General features: G+C 43.7%; 1 protein-coding gene across 1 annotated transcript in view; it reads right to left on the reverse strand.

Moving 5' to 3' along the window:
• The window catches only part of LOC147423538 (uncharacterized), a 50,649-nt gene extending 23,724 nt beyond the window's left edge, over positions 1–26,925 (reverse strand). Inside the window, exon 1 of the mRNA XM_086502016.1 lies at positions 26,192–26,925. Within this exon, the coding sequence (XP_086358142.1) occupies positions 26,192–26,821 (630 nt within the window). The 5' untranslated portion in view covers positions 26,822–26,925. The remainder of the gene's footprint in view (positions 1–26,191) is intronic.
• Between the last annotated feature and the right edge of the window lie 410 nt (positions 26,926–27,335).

Consider the following 27,335-nt stretch of genomic DNA (forward strand, 5'->3'; position numbering starts at 1 on the left):
CAATTCTGGTGATATGAAATTTGCACGAGCTCCTATGAAATTTGCACGAGCTCCTGGATCAAAGAAAACCAGCACTGTCTGGTCTCTAACTTTGCTCCAAGCTCTGCACAGCTCCGTGGCATCTGTGTTTGGCTGGTCTCCAACCAAATCTGGAACAAGTCCTGCACTTGGCTTTGGCTTCTTCCCTTTATAGTCTGACTTGTCATCCTTATCCTATGAGTTCTTCTGTGGGCATTCATTTGCAAAATGTCCTTCCTGTTCACAAATGTAGCATTTCTTGGTCTCCCTAAGAGCTTTGCGTTCTTCAAAAGTTTCGCCAGAAAAATGCTTCTTTTGTCCTTGTCCTCGTCCCGAAGAAGACTTAGACTGCTTCTTGGACGTATCACCTTCTTCAATGGAGGGCTTCTTTGTGGGAGGCTCAGAAGGCTTTGCTGCAACATTGCCCTTGGCTGAAAACTGTTTGCCCTGGGACCCTTTCTTGTGGCTATTAAATCCATCGGAATCTCCTTTCGACAGATTGTTGGCCACTCTTGCATTCTCTATCAACAACTGAAACATATTCATGACAGTAGTCTTTGTGCAGTAGTCCCTGATTTTCTTGGGCAATCCGCAACAGTACTTCTCAATCTGTTCTGACAATGGTACAAACCCGTAAGAGGTGATTGGCAACAATGCGGCCCAAAACTGTTTATTGTACTCTTCCAGATTCGCACGCTATTTGGCATTCAACTCGTGCCATTCTGTCATCACATCCACTTCAAAAGTGTTTGTCAACCATGCAGGCGCAAAAAGCTGTTTGAATTGGACCCACGTTGTTGGGGCTTGGCCCTGGTTCAACAATGCGGTCCACCATTGAAGCGCATTCCCTTTCAAGAAAGTGGCGGCCTTGCATATCTTTGAAGATTCCGTTAAGTTTCCTCCAGCATAAGCTGCATCGAATTGTTGTATGAAGGTCAAAGCCTTCAATTGATCCTCAGTTCCTCTGAAAGTTTCAAACTTCACTCCCTGCCCACCTTCCTTGTAATCCTTAAGCTGACTCAAAGGAACCACATTATCATAAACAAGTTCCTGTCAACAGTGGTGCTCCATGATTGTTCATTCCAGCACTCGCATCAACTGTTTTACCTATCATATCTGCATTTTGTACATATGGCTGCGAAAAACCAGCCATACCAAATTGTGTTCCAGGCACTCGAAACTGGCCGTAGGCACCTTGAAAAGCTGGTTGGACACCCATGTTCGTGTACATAGGGTTACCCATGCCTGTTTGCATTATCCCGAACACATTCCCTGGCATATAACCTGTGGAAGGTCCAACCATAGCTTGAAACACTGAACCACCTCCAAAATAACCAAGATAAGTATTAGGTAATGGAAGGGTCTGACGCATAGCATGTTCATTACTCCCTTGACCATTCACAAACGGTTCCTGTCCAGCTAAAGGAAGTTTCTTTGGATCATTGGACACCTCTAGTTGCTCAATCACATTGGCTTTCCCTCGAGCATTATGAGTCCTCTGCGCATTGGAAATCTCCTTTTCCTGCAACGGCTCAGTCATGCCCTGTGTAGGAGGCTGAAAACCCTGTGTTGGAGCCTGTAAGAACTCCTGCATCCTTGGGTTGTTAGCCAGCTGCTGAAACATGTCCATGCAGCAACGCAGTTGAGTTCTAAACAACCTCTCCTCTTCCTGAAGAGTTGAAGGAATTTTCTATGTGCCATGTGAGGAAGATCCCTCTTCAGGTACTTGGTCTCTCTTCTCTGCCATATCGACAAGCTCTGTGTTGCTTTCACCCACAACAATCAACGCTGCACTTTTTGAAGAAAAAGTGACTATCCCGTCGATGGAACCATATAACCGGCCTATACAATGTAGAGGGCGGTACTATTTCAATTACCTGTTAACTTTACACAGAGCACTGAGAAGGGAAGAGAACACAGTTGCGTCCAACGACTAGAATGTCACTGCGCACACGAGACCGACACCCTGTAGGCCCCAAAGACTGGCGCCCCTTTCGGTATTTCTTTATTCAAATTAAGGTAGACGATCCGACCACTTAGCACAAACTTTCACAAACCTGTCCAAACCTGGAGAGGGCTGAAAACGCAGGTTTTCAACCTAATTTTGGCAGCATAACGACGCAAAACACCTGTAGGTCAAAAGCACCTGTCTAGGACGGATTCCCTCGCTATCTGGAAGCTTTCTGGTGAGCTATCATAGAAATTCAGCGGGCTGTAATTCCCTGTTTTTCACTGCCGGATGCCCAAAAGCCTGTACACGCATCCCAAGGCTCTCACGAGGCTCCCCCGGGGTTCCCTTGCAATTTAGGTGCGAAACCCTAAACCTGCAGAAAAACACAGAAGGCTGTAATTAGCTGTTTCGGATCGTTTTTAGCGGGGCGAACACGCCTACGCGTGTCTCAAGGGCTCCCGCACGCAATGGGACAGTTCCCCTGTGAATTGGATGAGTTTTCACGCGAGAAAACTCTCCGAACTCGCAATCTTTCGCGATGGAACTGTGCGTACCTGTGGGGGATTAGCAATTAGCTAATCCGGTTCCTGTTAACAAGGCTCTTGCCTTGGCAAACACGCATAAACCCCCAGAACTTTACATGTTCATCTGAGTAGCCCAACTAGTGGGGCATTACCATATGTGCCAAAGGGGAGAGAGAGATGTACGAGAGCAAGTCATCGCGCTACATGAGACAGGAGGAAGGCAAGCTTTCCATTAAAGCTGTAGACCTGCACCCACTACTCACACACACACTGTAGGTCACTTGTGATCAAAAATCAGCCTCCTCTCTCAAATTGGGCGCCCCCTCTTCATGCTGGAAGTGGCAAAACTGCTTGGAACCGCCATGTGTCCAGATTGCCCCTTTTGAGTTAATTCTCTAGTTCCCACTGACTTATAAAGTTATAAGTGACTTTTCGAGTGGCCCAGACTTCATTTGGCGCACACAGGCTTCCATACTCATCAAAATTCAGTGCTAACTGGCCCGACCAGTCCCAGACTAACCGACCCAGACTCCCGCTCTGAGAAACCTATTTGGCCGCAGCCGTTTCACACTGGCCATGCAATGTCCACTTGCACCTTTTCAAGGGTTCCGGGGAAAACAAGTAAAAATAAAAATTAATAAAAATATCTAGTACTTATTTACAAAAGGCAAAATACACCTCCTGGTGACACAAGGACAGGCACGCGCCACATGGGTATACTTCAAGCAAATGTTTGCATCTGCATGGCTGTCAAATGGATTTGAAGCCAGCTGATTCAGATGACAGAGAGGACCGGAAAGGCAAGAAGCGTAAACCCACGGCAGGTCTAGTGCAAGATATGGTGGGTGATAGGCTAAGTTTAGAAGCCAGTGAGCTATGCAGAGCGTGGGGTAAAGTCACCAAACAACACTTATCTTCTTTGATCCAGGTGATAAAGCAAAATTTATCTCACCAGAGTTGGCCATTAAGCTGGGCATCACAGCTAAAGAGATGGGGTACACAGCAAACGTAGGGTTGGCAAGTCCTAGCCACTCAGAGTGTGTTACCCCTATCATTGGAAATTTGCCTCTGCATATTCAGTCATATGTGGACATAGAAGAATTTTACATCTTGCCACTCGAAGGGTGCGATGAGTTGTTGGGAATCCCGTGGATGTTTCGTATACATGGAGTGCTGGATGTCTTCAACAAAAAGATCACCTTTCAGCATAGGGGCAAAACTCACATCCTTAAGGTTAAGCTTAAAGGGGAGTCTGTGTCACAGAAACGGAAGCGTGATCGTACAATTTTAGATCTTATTTACGATTTCAGAAAAACTCTGCACGATACAAAGTTGAGAGAACAATGCAAGAAAATTGACACAGCACTAGGGAACAGATGATGGGTTGGTCCCCCCCCCCCTTGAAGGAGCTTTCTTATTATTTCTGAATAATTACAAGCCACTGCCTAACAAGTCTCTCTTGATGGGAGAAATCATAATACAAATGCCTATTGGAGGGGGGACCGCCGGCTCCATATAAATCCGGTCCTCAACTGTTGTCATGTTCTCTAAATTCTCTCTCTTGCAGAAGTATTGTTCATGCCAAGTTAACTCAATGCTATGTTTATGTTGCTATCATCAATTATGTTCACACGCTATGCTCACAAAGTAATCTCACAAAAGTACTCTCTGATTTCCGTTGCTCTCAAGTTAATGGGCCAATTCTATCCAAAACAACATACGCTGCTCATGTCCCAGACACTACTCTGATGCATAAGAGCACATAAATTCATAAGCCTATTGGCTGAAATTTTCATATCCGAAGCCCTTGTGAGTGTTCAGACCCCCAAGATCTCTCCTCTTTTGCAATGGGAAGAAAAAATTCATAAGAGTGGGACTATTGTTAGAGTTTGTCACCTCTTAGGCCAGTCCTGCGGGAGCTACTCGTGCCCCAGTTCCTCCCATGGGCTGACCATAGGGAGTGAGGGTTGTTTTATGGCTATGCTCGGCTTATGTTAGGTAGTTTTCTCATTATGGGTCTGTTCTCGCCATTGATTTGCCCGTCCTGTGCTACTGCAAGTGTCCGCCTAGGGCTTATTTTTTCATAAACCTTGTAGCACTGGATTCCAATTATAGGCCTATCTTTAGGTTTTTTTCTTGTTTTACCAGTTGTTGGGTTATTTATTTATTGGGATGAAGTAGGGAAAAACCTGGAGTCCCTATATAGCGACCCCACCCCCTTGTACTTCATTTGCATTGAATCAGTTCAATGACATTAGAGCTTGCCAACATTTAGGGTTTCTCTCTCTTCAATAGTTTCACTCTCTAGTGTTTTTGCCAAATCGCCATTCCTCTTTGTCTGTCTTTGCGTTTTTGTAGGACCCCTCTCCTTAGGCAACTCTCTTGTGCATGTACATTGCAAATCTAGGAGATCGCCATGATAGGGTTGCTCTCAAAGGTTCCACAATTGGAGGTTGTTGATGTCCGCCATCGGATCTCAAAGATTGTGCACCTATTGTGTAACGAGACGGACACCATGTGCCAACGGGAAAGAACAAACTGAACAGCTTTAAACGCTTCAAATAACAACTGAACACAAAGAGAGAGAGAGAGAGAGCACGACACGCGAGACGAGGAGTGGCGGAGTTGCACCCCAAGAGAGCACTGGCCCCAAACCTCGGCACCCCTTTCGGTATTTCTTTATATTGCTTCAACTAGTACAAGCCAGTACTCGCTCTACACCTTCACCTGGAAGCGTGCCAGAGAATGAGGCCGTGGCAGATATTTAAAGGCCCTTGGCCATGAAAAGCATCAAACTCTAAAAGCAACTGGTCTATAGCTGCCACGTCATTAGCGTAAATTGCGGACGTCTGTACACCTGCCACGTCAGCATGACAATGCGAAATCAGGTCGTTCGTACTGGCCTGCCACATCATTAGTTGCTATGCAATAGAGTGTGGGTAGTTCTTGGCTGAATTGTGCTTCTGGACGCAATCGGAATGCTGAAATTTGTGCAGACAGCCGGTACTATGCTTGTCTAAGTGCGACTATTCCCCACAGGGGCACACACAAGCTCTTTTGGCTACGTTCTACCTTTGTTGCACGCTTCATAGCCTTTGCACGGCCTTCACAGACCCATAGCACGAAAATCGTAGGGAGAGAAAGAATTGGTTGAATTGAGAGCCTGAGAGAGGAGATTTTGTGCGAGGGTGGAAACTACTACAGAAGCCCACAAAGTGGTAGCGCTAGGCCTTGTGTAAGGTTGCGCATGCTAGAACCTTGCCATATGGCGCGCGCACGAGAGAGAGAGAGAGAGAGAGAGAGAGAGAGAGAGAGAGAGAGAGAGAGAGAGAGAGAGAGAGAGAGAACTGCTCGCAAGCTGCCAACGTTGGAGGTTTCTAAATCTTACGCTAGTTTGCTCAGTTTTAACTCTAATTTTAATGTTTGAGTCATTTGACCGCGTTCAAACTGTTTGGCCACTGAGTGTATAAGGCTTTTAACCTTATAACTTAAAAACACACGTAAAAACCCAATGTTCTAACCAAACTGGAGCGTAATTAGCTCGGTCGTTTTCATGCCTCTCCCTACTCAACCTGTCTATTCTCGTCGGGACATATTTACACTGTGTCCGGCCAACCACTTCTGTGGGCGGCCATGGTGAAAATATTAAATTATGACTTTCTGAGCCCTCTAGGGACACCATCTTATTCATGCGCTTGTTCCTACTCAACCTGTCTATTCTCGTCGGGATGTATTTACACTGTGTCCTGCCAACCACTTTTGTGGGCGGCCATGGTGAAAATATTAAATTATGACTTTTTTGAGCCCTTTAGGGACACCATCTATTTTATGCGCTTGTTCTGATTGGTTTTACACTGCGTCCCGCTACTGCTCTACTTATCATACTATCCAGACCAGGATAAATTCCCAAATGGAACATTCCACCAGGAAATTTACATGTTCATAATTAATTGGTACCAATAAACTCATAAATTCATATATTCATCCTGTGTGCACACAAATCATTTTCATTTAATTGTAGCCATAGCTAAAAATATTACATCCCTTGATTCCGTCATCCTCTGAGCATCTAGAGAGAAGTAATTCATAAACTTTATCAAGTACTTACGATGAGTGCTTCCAGACTTGAACTGGCGTTCTTGATGCTGAATGATCTATTCTAGAAGAAGTATTTCTTCAGTTTCATCTACCTCAGGAGGATCTTCTATAACTGGTTCTACATAAAGTTCGCCAACGAAAGGTCGTAGAAGGCTCGTGTGAAAAGCATCATGGATTTTTCAATTCTCTGGAAGATCTAATCTAAATGCTACGTCGTTTATCTGTTCTGTAATCTTAAATGGGCCATAATATCTGTTGGAAAGCTTTATAACCTTCCCTTTTTGATTGACCTGTTTCTTAAGTCGCGCTTTATCAAACTTGAGAAGAACAAATTGTCCTTCAGTTAGCTTAAGATCACGACCATGTTTATCTGTTGCTTTCTTATGCTTTTCTTGAGATCTGAGGATAGCGCATTTCACTTGCGTGTAAGCGATATCCAGTTCTCGAACAAATTCATTAGCAGCAAATATCTTTTCCTTAGTGAGAAGGATTGAGGGAAGATGTGGTTTGCAATAAATAACCTCAAAAGGAGCTTTTCCTATAGAGGAATATATGGTGTTATTATAGGCAAGTTTTGCGAGAGGTAGATACTTCTCCCATTCTCTTTGGTTAACTGAGACATAGCACTTCAAAACAAGGTGCTACAGAACGTATTGTATGTGCCGTATATGTACATACTATACGTTGTTTTGTACAATAAAATTTTTTATGTACGTAAAAATACGTACTCTTCTTACAAAACCGCAATTTACCTGCGCACCTCTCTCTGCAACCTGCAATTTCTTTGAAGTGAAGAGTTTCTGCATATGGTGTTCAAACATCTACAAATTGAGGCCTAAAAAATGCTCGCCCAGTTGAAGCCAAACCCTTGGCCATGCCAAAAGTAAGACATTTTTTAAAAAAAAACAACACCATACGATACGGTACAGATCCGTACAGAACGTCTGTACGGTACGGATACGTTCCGTACGTACGTTTTGATCCTACCTTGCTTCAAAATGTCTAAGACTGTGGAGTTAGCGACCTCGCTTTGTCCATCTGTCTGAGGATGATAAGCCGAAGAGAAATTCAGCTTAGTTCCTAAGTTCGTAAAAAGTGCTCGCCAAATTACTGGTCATTCATGGGTCGCGATCACTGATAATTGTTTTAGGAATACCATGATGCTTAAAAATTTGGGCCAGAAAGATCTTCGCCATGTGATCAGCTTTAATGGTTTTTCTTACGAGAATGAAATGAGCTTGCTTATTGAATCTGTCTATAATAGTCTAAACTGCATCATTTCCATTCGAAGTGCATGGTAAATCCATTATAAAATCCATGGCAATACTTTCCCAGGGTACCTGTGGTACCAAAAGGGGCTAAAGCAAGCCAAGAGTCTTATGGCGATCATACTTAGCTTTTGGCATGGTACACATTCTCTGATATATTTGTCTATGTTCGTTCGTAGTGATTGGCCAATAAAAATATCTTTCTAGGGCCTGTGTCATAGACATTATGCCTTTGTGACCTACGTAAGGAGAAGCATGTGCTTCATCCATTATCTTTGTTCTAAGTGGACGCCACACAAAGAGCCTGATGGAAATAAATGTAACCATCCTTAATAGAGTATGGAAATAGTTCGGTACCAGTTTGTAGTTGTTGCCAGATTTCACCAAAATCGGAGTCATCAAGGTACATCTCGGATAAAAATTCCAACTCTTGATGATGTACACTTGTTATGGCATTTACTTGGGGCCGTCGAGAGAGTGCATCTGCCAAAACATTCTTACTTCCAGAAGTGTGTAAGATTTGGAAGTAAAACATGGAGAGAAAATTGGCCCACCTCATTTGTTTCTCAGACAACTTGTGTTGAGAGAGAAAATATCGAAGGCTCTGATGGTTTGTCTTAATCGTAAAATCTGCTCCCAAAAAAAAGTGTTTCCAAACTGAGAGAGCGTGGATAATTGCCATGAGTTCTTTCTCATAGATGGAAGCATGAAGTTCTGCGTCTCCAAGTCATCTACTTTCATAAGCTATTGCGTAGCCTTCTTGGTTTAAAAATGAGCCAATGCAATCACCTGAAGCATCATAATGCACTTCAAACGGTTTCCGAAGAACAGGCACAACGAGGATGGGTGTCACGTGACACATCCCAACGCTATGTGTCCATGGACAAGCTACACCACAGCAGGGTTCAATCAGTCCGATCAGTTTAGAATAGCAGTGATCTGGCACTTTTGTGAGTATTCGTAGACCGTGCATGCCCAGTCACTTAGCATAGATGCATATCCTCCGGTTGCACACAGCATGATCATCGGAATTCCCATCAGAATCCATTCGCATCAGTTAGGGGAATTTTCCAGTGCATTTAGCCCATTTTCCTATTTATTGGGATTTTCACTTATTATTTTTAAGTGACTTTCCTACAAAAGTAGATAGGGTAATTTTGCTAAGTTAATATATAAGCAAACCAAAGTTCACACTTTCTGGCAGAAGAGGCAGCAGGAGCTTCCCGCTCAACAGGCAACTTCTCAGCAGTACCCCCCAACACCCCCAGCGTTTTGGATTCCATCCTCGCCAGGACAGTTCCCACCATTGGTGTTTTCACCTTGTAGACATTGCCATAGATCCAGGTCCATCATCCCTTGTAGGATCGCCCTCCTAGCAGAATTCAGCCCTGGCGTTTTTCCCTCAGCAAACCATATCAGCCAACATTTTTCCCACAAAAACGCCAGCCTACCAGATGCAGATCTCAGCGTTTTTGACCAGCATAATCTCAGCTTTCCAGCGTTTTTCAGCATGAGCAAAAACGCAGATTTCAGCCATTAGAAAACACAGGTTTTCAACAGTTCGAATCGTAGCAGATTCCCCCATTCAGTTGCAGATGATCCCCCAAGTTTAGCCCAAGAAAACGCAGCCAAAAACAGTCATTCTCAGCCTTGAAACAGTCCAAGAAATTCAGTATAAAGTAGATCCCAGATTTCAGCCCAAGTCGCCGTCGTCATCGCCATCGTCGTCATCGGCATAGTCCCATTGCATTAGCATTGTACACCTTTGTGCAATCAAAGATTAGACCACTCTCGCCGACGAGAGTGGGGCCTTCGGAGGAGGGTTTTACAACCTCTTAGGTGTCGTATCTCTTCTCTCTCCTTCTCTCAGTCTCATTCACTTGCACGCACAATCCACTCACTTTGTTTGTGATCATAGCACTCTCCATAAGACAAAAAGCTCTCTCTTTCCCTAAAGAACTAAAAGGAACCTTGAGCAATAAAGATCGCTAATCTCGAGAAAATACAACATTCATTCCGCTGCACCTAACATTGGTATCAGTGCTTTGGAAGTGTTCTGCATTACTCAAGGAAAGAACCACAAGAACCACAAGAATTTTTTTTGCTTGTTGCGATCGCACGAACCCAAGTTTACTTTGGCGTGACGATTCCTAATCGTGTGTTGTTGAAGAGTGATAGGAATCCCAAGAAAGAAGGGCTTGTCCAGCCTCCCCTTGTGTCTCTTTTCACTCATTCAGAGCGGACCGTGCACTTAGCGGCCGGCCAATCGACGTGAGGTGGGAAAAAGCAACCTTGGTGTGAGCGCAAGGCCACCAAGGGGTGCGCCCGCAAATAAGGGTAGAACTCGGGTGAAGAGAAGATCCTTCTCCAACACGATTTGCAAGCGAAAGAAACCTCAAGAACCTCAAGAACCCAAGAACTCCAAGAGCCCAAGTTCCCCGTGAACTTAAGAACCCAAGACCCGCAAGAACCCAAGTTCCTCGTGGACTTAAGAACACAAGAACCCACAAGAACCCACGATTGCAGAATGGTCATCACTCAAAGCGGAATGGATACTTCGCTTGGAGGTGATGAGAATGAGAGAGGCGAAGAAGAATTTTCCACACCAGGACGTTTCTCTGACCCTTCCCCATCTATGACAAAGATTGCACGAACTCCTATGGAGGAGTTGGACCAAGAAAGAGAAGCAGAAAGAAAAGCCTACGAAGAAGATATGGCAGCCATCGAGCGTAAGTACCAAAAAAGAATGGCAGCCATAGCGCGTGAGAGCGAGCAAGCACGCTTGGAAGCCAAAGAAAGACAAGCAGAATTTGATCGTGAGAACAAAGCCCTCAAAGAACAGAGCGACCGACAAAACAAAGAGATGTTGCGACTTTTTTCTCAAGTACAGGCGTACTTTGCACAGAATCACGAAAAGGAGACTCTCTCCGTCTCTTTCTCCAAAGCATGACACACAGGATTTGCATGATTATGAGAAGCATGATGATTTGAATGATATTGATAAGCATGATGATTTGGATGCCAATGACAAGTAGGATGATTTGCATGATCAAGATGTGATTTCTCACGAGCATGATGAGTTACATGAAGATGATGTGATTGTTCACAAGGATGATGTGTTAGTGAATGCTTTTTCTATCGAAGCTAATCTCGTTGTAGATTCGATCAATCACGAAGCACCGATCTTGGCTTTTGATCGAGGTCCACAGAACCCCCACAGGACGATTTGATCATTCAAGAAGAAGCATTCTTGGCTCTCGAGCCTAGGTCCACAAAACCCTCACAGGAAGTATTGTGTGTTCGCATGATTGATACGCACGCATTGTTCAAGTGTTTCTGTTGCTAATTGGACTATTTTCTTATTTTTAATGATTAAATCTCTTTTTTAGGATATTTTATTATGTGCACTAAGAACTGTTAAAAAGATTGTAGCTACAGCAACTGCCATCAGAAACCGACAACTCTGATGTGTCATTTGATGGGTGACGGTAAACATCGCGAAGGAGTTTCCGTAAGTTCGGTGGAACGGGCCGGGTTACAAGTGCCTCTGATGCGTCACATGATGGGTGACGGGTGCATCAATAAGGGGGCATCCCGTAGGCCAAGGAGGAAATCCGAACTGAGTAAGAAAATACGCGTAAGAACGCAAGCACAAGAATAAAGATGGGTTCAATGAAGCTTTTTACGAAAAGCAGGAACAGTCGCGGAGGACAGATGTTTTCCCGCGAGGAGTCTGTGTCTGCATTGCATCTGTGTCGTGTCCTGCACCCGAGGACGCCTGGAATGTGTCCGTGTAGCATTGTTTTCACTAACTGAGTGAGCTTTTAAAGTTTGAACAGGTTCACACTTTATTTTATTAAAGTGGCCGGTCACTTTTAAGTGATCGGGCTTTTATTAATAAAATAAACCAAGCAAGGCCCTTTAAAAAAAAGCCAACGCTAAAACCTACGCAGGGGGGCTGAATTGCGATCCCTCTCTCTCCACTATCTCTAAAAAACGAGATTTTCTCTCTGCTCTCTCTAGAAAACGCGATTTTCTCTCTCCTCTCTCTGCGAGCGCCAAGCTTTGCTTTTGGACCCCTATTCCTGCCGGGTGTCAGACCCTATAAAAGGGTAGCCAGAGTTTCAATTTGGAGGAGCCGGAAGCAACAGGAAGTGCAAGCGCTCGGATTCTGGAGCAGAGACTGGCGACGGAATTTGCAAGTGCTCGCGTGACGACTAAGTACGGAGGTTGATTCTCCGAGCAAGGAGCGACAGGTATAAGGTGTTGCTACGCATTGAGAATTGCTGCTTTGTGTGGTTTGTTTTGCAGGAATCTCCTGTCTCACAGGAAGGATCTTCACGGGAAAAACGGCTTCACGCCTAATTCCCTTACGGGAAAGTACGGCTTCGCGTCTAAGTCCCTCACGGGAAGGAACGGCCTTGTGCCCAAGCCCTTTACGGGAAAGCACGACCTTCGGGTCCAAGCCTACAGAACGGAGGGGTTTCCTCGGGTTCTCGTGCTTGTATAAGAATTCTCCCTGAATAAAAGAATACTCTTAACGGGGAGGGACCACCCCATCTTCTTGTCCCCAATACTGTGTCGATCTTCTCCCTTCTCTCATGTTTTCAAAGAATTATAATTTTCATATTTTCTAAGTGCTTGTGTACGCTCCCGTTTTGTGACAGTGGCATCAGAGCTCGGACTCCTCTCTTTCTCTGCAAAGAAGGACGATTCCGGGAAGAACGGGAAGAACCATGTCGAGCCAAGGGAGAAGCGTTGAAGAGGAGCTTCAACAAGTGCAAGCTCAGCTTGCGGAGTTGCAACAAATCTTATTGTTGCCAGACGTCCAAAAGCTTTTCGACAGAATGAAGAAAACGAATGGAACTGATGCAGCCAAGCATCCAGACAACACTGTTGGCGTGAGACCACAGGAGGCAAGAGAAGAAGAACGTGCCAAGGTGCACAAAGGATCTACGGATCGGAATGAACGCCCTACTTCAAGGAAAGGCCAGGAAAAAGCGCTCTCTCTGCTAGACGAGAGCAAGGACATCTCTATCTCATCTCCATCTTACTCTCCTGATTATACTTCTACTTCTCGATCATCTCGTCAGAAGAAGGAAGCCACTACTACTACCACTACCCTACATCAACCTAAAGATAAACCTCGATTCAAGAAGCATGGTCACAAGTCTCAACATCGCATGAGAGTCTTCAAATCAGGCGACAAGGACATCAAGTTCGAAACCTACAACGGACGGAGAGACATCTCCAACATCAGACACCTATTCCCGATTATGTGGAAAAGACCCTCACTTTTGATCATGGGGGTAAGAAAATAAAGATTCAAGCTGATGCAGGAGATTGGCAATTCCCAATTGTAAGCCATATCTCCATTAAGAAAGAAATGAAGAAGTGTGTTTATGCTTACTTGATTTTTGCAAAGGATAAAACTAGGAGGGACTCTCTCTCTAGTCTGGAAATTAAGCGTCTTCAATTTATTGAAAAGTACAAGGATTGTTTCACGGAAACACTTCCTGATGAACTCCCTCCGGTACGCCCGGAAGATCACCGCATAGATCTCATACCGGGTAGCTCGCCTCCCAATCAACCCCCTTATCAGGTAAGTCTTGCTCAGCAAGAGGAAATTTTGAAGTAAGTCAACGAGCTTCTAGAGAAAGGGTTAGTACGGCCACGTGCTTCACCCTATTGCTCTCGAGTTCTACTGGTGCAGAACAAAGATGGCACGTTTCGAATGTGCATAGACTATCGGTCTTTAACAAGATCACAATAAAGAATCGCTTTCCGATCCCTCGGATTGATGATATACTTGATAAGTTGCAGGGTGCAAGTGTCTTTAGTCGCATAGACTTAAAGAGTGGGTATCATCAGATACGGATCGCCCCTGAGGATATCCATAAGACTGCTTTCCGCACAACCTTTGGACTATATGAATTTTTGGTAATGCCTTTCGGCTTGACCAATGCTCCTGCGACGTTCAATCGAATGATGGACCGCATTTTCAGCCCGTATCGAGCTTTTACGGAAGTATTCTTTGACGACATACTCATCTTCTCTAAGTCAGACGAGGAACATGGGAAGCACTTGGACTTAGTGTTAAAAGAATTGCAAAAGCATGAGTTGCATGTGAATGCAAAGAAGAGCGAGTTCTTTCTCTCTGAAATACACTATCTCGGACATATAGTCTCCCACAATAAAGTGAGTATGGATCCTACCAAGATCCGAGTGGTAGAAGATTGGCCTATTCCCACTACGGTACATGATGTGCGTAGCTTTCTGGGATTATGTTCATATTATCGAAGGTTTATCCGAGGATTTGCTCATGTAGCAGGAACACTTCATGATTTGACAAAGAAGAAGATTCCTGTCAGATGGGGATCGAGACAACACGGAGCTTTTGATCGGCCTAAGTACTTGCTAAGCCATGGACTTATTCTGATAGTGCCTGACTTAAGGAAACCATTTGAGGTTCACTGCGATGCTTCAGGTGATTGCATCGAAGCGGTGTTAAACCAAGAAGGCCATGCAGTGGCTTATGAAAGCAGACGGCTTAAGGATGCAGAGTTGCATGCATCAATCTACGAAAAGGAACTCACGGCTGTGATTCACGCCTTATCCAACTGGAGGCACTATCTTCTAGGAGCGGATTTGGTGATCAAGACTAATCACCAGAGTTTGCGGTATTTTCTTACGCAAAGGAAACTATCTGACAAACAGATGAGGTGGGCAAACTTTTTGTCTATGTTTCACTTCCAAATCCTTCACACGGCTAGGAGTAAGAATGTAGTCACAAACGCACTGTCTAGGCGTCCATACACTCATTGACGGGGAAAGCACCTTCTGAGATTCTTTATGGTAAGCCTTTGCTTCCACCCATCCTTTTAACTAAGGATAAGATCTTTGCAGCAGATGAATTTGTCCGGGATTTGGACACCCCCTACTGCAAGTTAGGAGAGCTATTCTACGCTCTCAAGAAAAGCATAAGAAAGCTACAGACAAGCACAAAAGGAATCTAGACTTAACAGTCGGACAGTTAGTCTTACTTAAGTTTGAGAAAGCAAGACTTAAGAAACAAGAGTCTCATAAATGGAAAGTGGTAAAACTTTCTACCCGTTATTATGGGCCGTTTAAGATCACTGAGCGAGTGAATGATGTCGCTTTCCGATTAGACCTACCGCCTAATTGGAAGATCCATAATGCTTTCCCTGTCAGTTTACTCCGGCCGTATATAGGAGCGCCTCCGAGCCAGCCTAGCGCTGAGGAGCCTCCTGAGGTTGAGGAAACAGAAGAAATACTCCAACAGGAGCAGATAGTAAGTCATCAAGAGCGGTCTCTCAAATCCAGAAAGATAACACGGAAGTATTTGGTTAAGTTTAAGAACTATTCGAATCTAGATGCTCAGTGGATGACGCAGGAGGAATTAGCACCTTATCCCGAGATACTGGAGGTATATGTCCAAGAACTACAATTGACGTCAACTATTTAGAAGCCAGAGGAATGTTGCTAATTGGACTATTTTCTTATTTTTAATGATTAAATCTCTTTTTTAGGATATTTTATTATGTGCACTAAGAACTGTTAAAAAGATTGTAGCTACAGCAACTGCCATCAGAAACCGACAACTCTGATGTATCATTTGATGGGGGACGGTAAACATCGCGAAGGAGTTTCCGTAAGTTCGGTGGAAAGGGCCGGGTTACAAGTGCCTCTGATGCGTCACATGATGGGTGACGGGTGCATCAATAAGGGGCCATCCCGTAGGCTAAGGAGGAAATCCGAACTGAGTAAGAAAATACGCGTAAGAACGCAAGCACAAGAATAAAGATGGGTTCAATGAAGCTTTTTACGAAAAGCAGGAACAGTCGCGGAGGACAGATGTTTTCCCGCGAGGAGTCTGTGTCTGCATTGCATCTGTGTCGTGTCCTGCACCCGAGGACGCCTGGAATGTGTCCGTGTAGCATTGTTTTCACTAACTGAGTGAGCTTTTAAAGTTTGAACAGGTTCACACTTTATTTTATTAAAGTGGCCGGTCACTTTTAAGTGACCGGGCTTTTATTAATAAAATAAACCAAGCAAGGCCCTTTAAAAAAAAGCCAACGCTAAAACCTACGCAGGGGGGCTGAATTGCGATCCCTCTCTCTCCACTATCTCTAAAAAACGAGATTTTCTCTCTGCTCTCTCTAGAAAACGCGATTTTCTCTCTCCTCTCTCTGCGAGCGCCAAGCTTTGCTTTTGGACCCCTATTCCTGCCGGGTGTCAGACCCTATAAAAGGGTAGCCAGAGTTTCAGTTTGGAGGAGCCGGAAGCAACAGGAAGTGCAAGCGCTCGGATTCTGGAGCAGAGACTGGCGACGGAATTTGCAAGTGCTCGCGTGACGACTAAGTACGGAGGTTGATTCTCCGAGCAAGGAGCGACAGGTATAAGGTGTTGCTACGCATTGAGAATTGCTGCTTTGTGTGGTTTGTTTTGCAGGAATCTCCTGTCTCACAGGAAGGATCTTCACGGGAAAAACGGCTTCACGCCTAATTCCCTTACGGGAAAGTACGGCTTCGCGTCTAAGTCCCTCACGGGAAGGAACGGCCTTGTGCCCAAGCCCTTTACGGGAAAGCACGACCTTCGGGTCTAAGACTACAGAACGGAGGGGTTTCCTCGAGTTCTCGTACTTGTATAAGAATTCTCCCTGAATAAAAGAATACTCATAACGGGGAGGGACCACCCCATCTTCTGGTCCCCAATACTGTGTCGATCTTCTCCCTTCTCTCATGTTTTTAAAGAATTATAATTTTCAGATTTTCTAAGTGCTCGTGTACGCTCCGGTTTTGTGACAGTTTCATTCGTGAAGGTTTCCTGTATTTTAGTCAGCATCGTTATGTGATCCCTTTTACTAGGCATAACATATTGTATGTTGAGCACGTTTCTCTCATGGATGAGCACGAATATATGCGGATTGTTCATGAAAAGTTGAAAAGTTTGTGTGTGCATTCCATGTCTCTTCCTTGGCATGACACAATTTCCGAACGAGCACATGATAGTATGAGCACCAAGCATGGGCATTTCCATTGTGATTTGCCACAGTTGATTGATTTCGATCAAACAGAAAAGACTCGACCTAATTGTTTGCATGTGTTTGATGAACGGGTTGCCACTCCATCTCTATGTTCGTCTACATTGCATACACAATCTTTAGAGAAGACAATATTTTTTTTCTTCACTTTACATGGAATGGGTATGTTCATGGTTTTGTGTTGGAGATGGCTTCAGGAATTTTCAGCCATGGAGATTCTTGAAGATGGAAGAAGCACGACTCTAGACAAAGTTGAAGCAAGAAAGGAGATTCAGAAGACTTTGAGTCGCTTTCGGCGCGCCCCAGAGAAGCAAGCGTTGCAGACCTTTATGAAGTTCAAGTACCGCTCGACCCACACAGCAGAGTGGTCCGGCGAAGAGTCCCTTCCAGGATTCCGAATGCTGTTGGCGATCTCCCTCGACGCCATACAGTTCGGTACCAGTACCTCACTTTGAAAAGGAGGGGATGTCACGTGACACATCCCAACCCTATGTGTCCGTGGACAAGCTACACCACAGCAGGATTCAGTCAGTCCGATCAGTTTAGAATAGCAGTGATCTGGCACTTTTGTGAGTCTATTCGTAAACCATGCATGCCCAGTCACTTAGCATAGATGCATATCCTCCGGTTGCACACAGCATGATCATCGGAATTCCCATCAGAACCCATTCGCATCAGTTAGGGGAATTTTCCAGTGCATTTAGCCTATTTTCCTATTTATTGGGATTTTCGCTTATTATTTTTAAGTGACTTTCCTACAAAAGTAGGTAGGGCAATTTTGCTAAGTTAATATAGAAGCAAACCAAAGTTCACACTTTCTGGCAGAAGAGGCAGCAAGGGCTTCCCGCTCAACAAGCAACTTCTCAGCAGTACCCCCAGCACCCCCAACGTTTTGGATTCCATCCTCGCCAGGACAGTTCCCACCATTGGCGTTTGCACCTTGCAGACATCGCCATAGATCCAGGTCCCTCATCCCTTGCAGGATCGCCTCCCTAGCAGACGTCAGCCCTGGCGTTTTTCCCTCAGCAAACCATATCAGCCAGCGTTTTTCCCACAAAAACGCCAGCCTACCAAATGCAGATCTCAGCGTTTTTGACCAGCAGAATCTCAGCTTTCCAGCGTTTTTCAGCATGAGCAAAAACGCAGATTTCAGCCATTAGAAAACGCAGGTTTTCAGCAGTTAGAATCATAGCAGATTCCCCCATTCAGTTGCAGACGATCCCCCAAGTTTAGCCCAAGAAAACGCAGCCAAAAACTGTCATTTTCAGCCTTGAAACAGTCCAAGAAATTCAGCATAAAGTAGATCCCAGATTTCAGCCCAAGTCGCCGTCGTCGTCATCGGCATAGTCCCATTGCATCAATCCATTGCATTAGCATTGTACACCTTTGTGCAATCAAAGATTAGACCACTCTCGCCGAAGAGAGTTGGGCCTTCGGAGGAGGGTTTTACAACCTCTCGGCTGTCGTATCTCTTCTCTCTCATTCTCTCAGTCTCATTCACTTTCATTCACAATCCACTCACTTTGTTCGTGATCATAGCACTCTCCATAAGACGGAAAGCTCTCTCTTTCCCTAAAGAACTAAAAGGAACCTTGAGCAATAAAGATCACTAATCTCGAGAAAATACAACATTCATTCCGCTGCACCTTACAATGGGTCCATGTGTGAGTAGGTACTTAAGCTTTTCAAAAGCTTCCTTCTGCTTAACCCCCCATAAAAAATATATCTTTTTCTTTGTGAGATCATGGAGAGGTGCAACTACAAGGACAAAATGGAGAATAAAACGTCTGTAGTAGGAACGGAGGCCGAGGAAACTTTGGGCTTTCCGCGTTCCCCGTTCCAATTTCCCATTACGGGTAACTATGCACCATGGAAACTAGGAAGCACCTACACTGGCATGGATTCACAACACATGTCAACCAATGCACTTAAAGAAAAGAGCTTCCACACTCAACAAATGACTCTTCAAAACCACAGTTTTGAAGTGTAGATACACCATCAAACAAGAGAGCTTCCACAACCTACCATACACCAAACTACCTTTGAGCTGCCATATCCTGTATGCTGGGGAAATATATCGTATCTTTTAAACTGTAGATGGAATGTTGTCAAGCCTCAAAAATTCTCTGCATTTTTTTGCAACAAAAGTTTTGAAGACCACAAATTTCAAATCTATACACCTCTATGTGAAAAATTGGCGCGAACAGCAAGCTACCATGGCACTACCACACGTAAGCAAGGCTAATCGAGGGTAAAAAACTGCATCAGAATGCATGGAAAACCTGCAAAATTTTGATATTTGACTGAAATTTTTCATGTTTGTGCATGAGTTTAAGTTATATACAAGTGACACTTCAAAAAACTCACTTACGAGCACTAAAGACAACCCGACAGCTGGCACTACACTAGCGACTTGCACTGCATGTACATGTGCTTGCTAAATCAAGCTTAAAAACCCACAAAACAAAATCTCACACACCCTTTTGACACCGGCTTCATGTCCATATGTACAAATTTACAGAAAAAGGAGAGTTCGAAATGCATGCAACAACATGAACACATGTCCATGTCCAAAAACAATCGTATGTTTGTCAATGTGAGAGTAAAGTTAACCGTTATGATGTGAGAGGTTATAAATATGGAGAAATTTTGATAGAGTTTTCCAAAGTACGAGAAGCATGGAGTCAATGCATACCGTCGTATAGGCTCTAGCGGTGTGCGAAAACATGTATCCCTTCTAGAGTAAGCATGCATACGCTGAAGGTATCTTATAAAGACTTGCACTACTTTGTGATGCATCATGTTAGTGTCAATCATGCCATAGATGATAATCCCAACTGCAACACTCCCACTGCAGCTGCTATATCAGGTCTCAATACTAAGAGATCATACATGAGAGTCCCGAAGATTGATTACCTCTTAGTGTCATACATGAGAGTCCCGAAGGATGATGACAAACGTATAATCTTTGTCAACACTAGGAGGTCATAAATGAGAGTCTCAAAGGATGATGAAAAACATGTAGTCTTTGTCATCATATCCATGGCAATCGCATCAATGCTATGTGCAATGAACTCTGCCAATCTATTCGCAATAGGTATCACAACGCTCACTGCATCACCAGCAGAACTATTCATGCATGGACATCAATCCTGACTTCAAGGTAGGCATCACTCCCTCATCCATAGGGATTGTATCCACATGTCGTGTCATCCCCATATCAGCCTCTAGCATAAGCATGTCAAGTAGATGAGTCTGGAGACAATCTATATGCCAAAACCGTGAAAGAACCTCCACTTGTAGTGCCGATGTGTGAGACTCCGCCTCCAAGTGAGTGTGTGCTCTAAAATTGCCTCTCAAGAGACCACTGCAAGGGCATGTAAACACCTCCAGGCTTCTTTACTAATATATACCAAACACCTCAAAGATCAAGCTTTGCATAAGCTTAAATCGCCTCTCAAGAGACTGTTGTGAGGCTGTGTAAATGCCTTCGTGCTTCTTTATTCAAATCTATCAAAAAACTCAAACCTCAAGCTCTGCACAAGCTTAAATTGCATCTTCAATCTCAAAATTTATACACCAAACTTCTAGCACTTGCCGTGCTTTCAAAAGTGCATCATACTTGCACATTGCGTGAAATATAAAACCTAAAATTTCTTGTATACAATCAGTTTGATTTGAATATCAAAAAACAATGAAGAATTCGTCAAAAAGTTTCTTCTGCAAAGTTGTAGATCACGTTGAAACAGAGGAGTGTAGCACACAAATTTTTTAGATTTGCAATTTACAAGGAGAAAATAAATCTGCAAAAAACTAGTGTTGCACATGCACAGTTTTTAGGACACATTCACCTACACACTATCTTCCACACTCTCTTTTAAGCTTCCACAAAAGCATACATCACTCTCAACTAAGCTCTTAAGCTCCAATTGTGCTCTCACAAAGCTTCCAAGATTTCTTGATCTCTTCACTGCCGAGAATAAGCAAGCTATCGCCTCAGAGATCTCGATGCTCGCATGCTCTCCACCATCATCGTGCGCTCATATACCAGTTGAAGGGTGTGCAAATGCGGTGCGCATACACACACGGAGACGGAGAGAGAGAGAGAGAGAGAGAGAGAGAGAGAGAGAGAGAGAGGTAGGAGACACAGATTGTGGGTGGAGCAACTCACCGCAATGTGAACGAGCCCCTTATTCTTCCATCTAGTAAAGAATAAGGTGTGTATACAAATGAAGACATCTAGTCAAGGTAAGAGGCACACTGCTTTTACCCCAACAAAGACAATATAGTGATTTTGATGTTTCTAAACGTCATGTTTTTTAGCTTCCTTTTGCTAAAAGCTCCCATGCTCTGGAGCTTGCACAACCGCTACATGCAACATTTCCCCAACCCCTAAATATCCCTTGGTGACTTGTTGTTAATCATCATGCTCTGCCTCTCCCTCCTACTCCAGTACAAGAACCAATAAGAGATGTAACCAATATACAACACCTCTAGCTTCCAACTAGTGTTCTACCTTGGGAGTACGACATCATCAAGCTCCAAGGTCTTATAGTGCAGCAATAGAAGCACGACATTTTGGTCTTCAACATAAAGAGATGTTTTAGAAAACTAAGTCTTTGACTTTTTGGTTAGGAAACACTTGATGCCATGAATCGACGATGATTACACAAGATGGTCAGTGAAAGGTCTTATTGTTGTAGGCTATTATCGATGTCCCATGCTTTCATTAGTCACTTTTTTAAGGAGGAAACCTACGCTTTCCATCCATTACTTGCTTGATACAAGGATACCAAGAAATTACTTAACCGAAGACGCGCTCGAATCCTTGGTAATGGATCATAACCTCCACTTCTCGTGGCGTATGCTTCTATTCCAATCAACATACATTGATAAAAATTTGATATCAATCGTTGCCCACGAGAGAGCATTTTTAGCAACGTGAACATCATTCAATCAGACCTACTTGTCGCCATGAATGCAATTGTTGTGTTAGATTATGGTGAGGCAAAGGAGGTTTCAATGCATTAGGGCTTGATGTTATTTGTTCCCTCTGCGAATCCAGCTTCCCAAACCAATCAACTTAGATATTTTGCATCCACCGAGTTTTTCATTATGCCTCTTTTGTAACTGTCCATTAAAATTAACGTACTAATTTGTGAGGTAGTAAACATTTTGAAAACTGCAAGTCCTATTTGTTGGTAGTGTTCTAAGGAATTAGGTCAATTTTAATACTTTTACGTATCTTTGCATGTTTTGATTCTAGATTGGCTCATTCTAAGTTTTACTACTAGCATACTTCTCAACTTGAATTGCAAGGAATTGTACAATTTGCTATGTTCTCTCTCTCTCTCTCTCTCTCTCTCTCTCTCTCTCTCTCTCTCTCTCTCTCTCTCTCTCTCTCTCCTTCCTTTCACTAATGATACAAAAATCTTTGGAGAACAACAGGCTAATAGAACATAATTCTAATGATATTCGAGTCTAAAACCTTGCTCATTAGTGCCTTGCACTACCTTACCTAAGCTATCTCTCAAGCTCTGTACCAAGACAGAGAGAGGAGAAAAAAATGAACATAAAGAGCAACAAGTGTGTGTCATGAGGTATAATGGAAGGTGGATGCAAGGAGGTTGATAGTCTAATGCTAGCTTGAAGAGAGAGTAAGGAAACAGATAATTGGGAGAGAGAGAGGCAACCTTCCCGTCTTGCCCTTAATCCCTCCTAACACAATGCCTTTCCAAGTCCATGGAGTATCCTTTTCCTTGCTCTCTAACTTTCAAGCCATCACAAACTATCAATCTCCTTGTATCCACCTTCCTATATACCTCGTGATGCACACTTGTTTTTCTTTATGTTCATTTTGTATGCTTCTCTCTTTGTCTTTTGACAAAGCTTGAGAGTCAACTTATGTACGGTAGTGCAAGACAATAGTGAGCAAAGTCCTATAATATAATATCATTCAAAGTATGACCTCCACTAGTTTCCTGTTGTACTTGTACTTGTACTTGTATCAGGTCATCTCCAATAATTTAAGTATCGTTATCAATAGTAGCTAGAGAGAGAGAGAGTCCATCCTTTTAAAAACATAGCAAAGTGTATAATTCCTTGCAGTTCAAAGCTAAGAAGTATGCAAGTAGTAAAACTTAGAATCACACCAATCTAAAATCAGAACATATAAAGATACATAAAAGTATTGGCTTTATCTTATAAGTGAGCTAATTTCCTAGTATAGAGCCAACAAAGTGGACGTACAAATTTTACAACCTACGAATTAATAAGAAACTTTACCTAGAGGGTTGCAAAAGGGGCACGATGAAAAGCTCAATGGCTACAAATTGTCTAAACTAACTGGCTTAAGGAGCTAGATTTGGAGAAGGCACAAATAACATCGGACCGTGATGCATTGAGACCTTCATAATCTAACATAACAATTGCATTTATGGTGGCAAGTAGGTTTGACACAATGGTGTTCTCATTGCTGAAATGGCTCTCATGCAAGCATCGATTGATATCAAAGTTGTATCTATGTATGCTTACTTGAATAGTAGCATATGCGAAGAATTGGAGCTTATGACCCGCTGCCAAGGCTTTGAGAACGTCTTTGGTTAAGTAAGTGTTTGGTACCCTTGTATCAAGCAAGTAATGGATGGAAAACCTAAGGCCCCTACTTAAGAAAGTGGCTAATGAAAGCACGGGACGTCGATGATATCCTACAACAATAGCACCCTTCACCAACCATCTTGTGTAGTCATTGCAAATCCATAGCATCAAGTATTTCCTATCCAAGAGGTCAGAGACTTTGGTTGTCTAGAATATCCCTCCTTATGTCAGAGACCAAAATTTCGTGCTCTCATGGATGCACTATAGGACATTTTGGTTGTATGATATCATAGTCCCAAGGTAGAACGTTAGCTTGAAGCTGAAGATCGCATCTCTTGGCTGCATCTCTTGTCAATTCTTGTCCTAGAGTAGGAGGGAAAGAAAGAGCATGTTAATCAACAACAATAGGTAGACGAGGAATATTCAAGGGCAGGGCAACCACTGCAAGTTTGAAGCTGAAGATCGCGTCTCTTGGCTGCATCTCTTGTCAATTCTTGTCCTAGAGTAGGAGGGAAAGAAAGAGCATGTTAATCAACAACAATAGGTAGACAAGGAATATTCAAGGGCAGGGCAACCACTGCAAGTAGCAATTGAGCAAGCTCAAGAGGATGGGAAATTTCAGTAATAAGAAGCTCAAAATCATGACATTGAGAACATAGTTACCCGAAACGGGAAATTGGAACGGGGAACGTGGAACGGCAAGATGCATGAAATAACATTTCTTGTTTCGGACTCTCACGTTTGAAACATAGAACGGGGATCCGGAACAGGAAATTGAGATGGGAACGGGGAACGGAGACCTGAAAAATGGCCATTCCCTGTAACTATGGTTGAGAAACATTGAGATCATCAAAAGCGTTAGGCCCTACACCAAGGATATATTCAACTCCAGAGGTGGCCGAGGTTGGGTTTTTGTAGTATACTCCCTTTGCACTCCTAAAGAAGCACAGAAGAGAAGACAATATAGATATGGCTCCAAAATATGGTTTTGAGAGTTAAAGATGGCTCTAACAGCCAGGCTCAGAAAATGACCGGTCGGACACATGCTAAAGTGTCCGTCCATGCAATCTACATGATGTGCGATGGGTGTAACTCAAACAATCAGAGGGTCTCAGGGTATGAAGCTACTCTTAAGTGCCTAGACATGCACGGCCCGCGTACAAGCTTACAAGATTGCCAAAACACTTCTTAGGCTACCTAAACCCTAGAAGAAGGAACAGCTTGTCCACATGCACATAGGGTTAGATGTGCACGTGACATGTTTTGGCCTCCCTCCTCTACTCATGGTTTTGGACTTTGTAGCCTACACTCCTCCATGTTTTTGGCTTGCTTCTACGGTTCTAGAGTCCATCATTGGCTAGAGCCTACTTTATTACTTTGAGCCTCCATTCTCCACTTTTCATTCTTGGTCTACGTGCCATTGGCCACTCACATTTGTCTAGTCATGACTCATTGATGCCCTATGGTCGTTGGAACTCTAAAAGACAAACTTCTATGGTGTTTGAAGTTTCTATAGTTTTGTGTTCCTTTAAATTATTTAAACCTTTTGAGTGTCATATGCAGGCTTTAAATAGTCATATGTAGGCTGTTTTAGTGTGCCGTATGGTCTTCCACATGAGGAATTCGCAAGGGAGTCTAGCCCGCACCTATTCCGTATTTCTGTACCCATCCACGTCCGACATTTGGTTGACGTATAAAAAAACTATGATCAGCATCAGTTCGATTTTGACACTAATTTTCTAATTACTAAGCAAAGACGTGCTTTATTTTTTGAAAATATTTGCAGAAAGAAAAGAATAAAAATGATACTTTTTCTACATAATGCACATGTTGCAGACCGCTGTACCTGAATTTTGTCAACTAAAATAAAGTGGATTAGAATAGCACACAAATCTTACCATACACTCAGATGAAAAATCACTTTTCAGTTAGTCACATACATATGTTCCTTGCCAAAGAACTTTGTACACTTGCTTACCCTTAATATAAGTTAATTACTGCCCAAAGGCATAACAACTAAACATGCCGCTTCCTTTCAAGCTTCACAGCTAATGTAAAAATACACACCCCCCGACGCAACCATAAAGAGAGCCCAAACTTGCAAGACACTTCACAATGCTTCTATTAAACTTTTTTTTTTTTTAACCAAAAAATTCGTACTACAGTTCGGTCAAATTTAATGGCGATTTGTGCAGAATAGTCAAAGCCCAGAAGAACTTTAATTTCCAATCGTTCTCACAAGTTCACTTTCATCCAACAAAAACCCTGAAGCGGAGTAAAACTCTACGTGGCACGAGTCCTTTAATATAACCATTGGAAACAAAGATTAATTCAGACTGTTGATGTCTGAGGCAAGAAAATTGAACGCTCAAACCCCAAAAACCTTTTCTGACCTACCAAGCCAGGAGACACAAAGGGGGGAAACTGGTTACTTGTTGACAGCCAAAGCCTCATATTCATGGGCTTAGTAAAATTACCCTCTACAACAGGTTTAATCAAAAAATGAACAAAGAACTTCCCAAATACACTCACTTAGACATACATGATCACTTGAAAAAAAAAATTAGACCAAAGAAGCAGGCAGCTAAATAGTAGCCCTAAAGCAAGCAGAACTACAAGAAACTTAACCAACTCAACAGATCGAATACAAAAACTAGAAGAAAAGAAGCACCTGAGCATAAGAGGGATGAGAGGCAGACTTTGAGGAGCTTCTTTGCTTCTTTGTCTTCTCTGGGGGTGTTGTTGCCTGTGTGGATGCAGGGACACTCTCGGGCTGAGAGGCAGGGGTAGAAGTCTCATTCTCTTGCTGTGCAAGTGCACTCTCAGGCTTAGCGGCATCCTCAATTTCTTTCTCCTGCTGCTTCTCCTCAGTCTTCTCCGGCTCCACAGCAGTCTCATCCTCAGTTTTCTTCTCACCTTCAGTTGATGCATCGATGGTTTCCTTCTCCACCGCAGGCTGAGTAGATGCATCGTTGGTTTCCTTCTCATCGGCATCCTCTTTAGGAAGCTCAATTGTCTCAGCTGTTGCATCTTCGTTCTCCTTCTCAATTGTCACATCTCCGTTCACCTTCTCAGATGTCGCATCTCCATTTTCCTTTTCAGACTGCACAGGTGCAGCCTCCTCCTTCTCTGGCTCCGGGCCATTTTCAGTCATGACAACATCCTCCGTCGTGCCTTTGAGCTTGGGATCGGTACCCACAGCTTCATCAGAAGCAGCAGGAGTAGCAGGAGAAGGAGGGGTAGCGGAGGGCGCCTCATGCACATCAGAAGCAGCAACAGGGGCAGCTTCTGCGGACGCCATAGCTACGAGTACAAGGAAATTGGCACAAACTTTACCTGCAGAAACGCCCAAAACGCAACTCGCTGACACGGGACGCCGAGAGATAGAAAGTGGAGACCAGTGATGACGATAAGTTCTATATCTGGAGGTAAAGCGATCGTGGTAAAGCCCATTTTGTCTCGGGATGCGTAGCGTTTGAAATGTCAAAGTGAAATCATGAACATGATTGTGCAGTGTACACACACATGTCACATAGGCTACACATAGCCTAGCCTGCCAACTTGCTAAGGCCGAGATGGCCAGAGAACCCCTCAGCACTAAGTAACACCCACATTTATTAAAGGGGGGTAAAGGGATCGACGATCCACGACACTAAGTGACACATAACATTAAAGAGGGGGGGTAAGGGGATCGACGGCGCGGAAGTGGATACGGGGAGCCCGAGGCAGATTAAACCCGGACGCGCGGTAAGTCAACGCGAAAAGGAACCCGGACGGTGACTCGATTTGAACCCAAGGCCTCGTTGCCCAGATTG

The sequence above is a fragment of the Adiantum capillus-veneris genome, chromosome 26 (assembly GCF_014529385.1).
Source record: "Adiantum capillus-veneris isolate H3 chromosome 26, ASM1452938v2, whole genome shotgun sequence".
Classification (NCBI taxonomy): Eukaryota; Viridiplantae; Streptophyta; class Polypodiopsida; order Polypodiales; family Pteridaceae; genus Adiantum; species Adiantum capillus-veneris.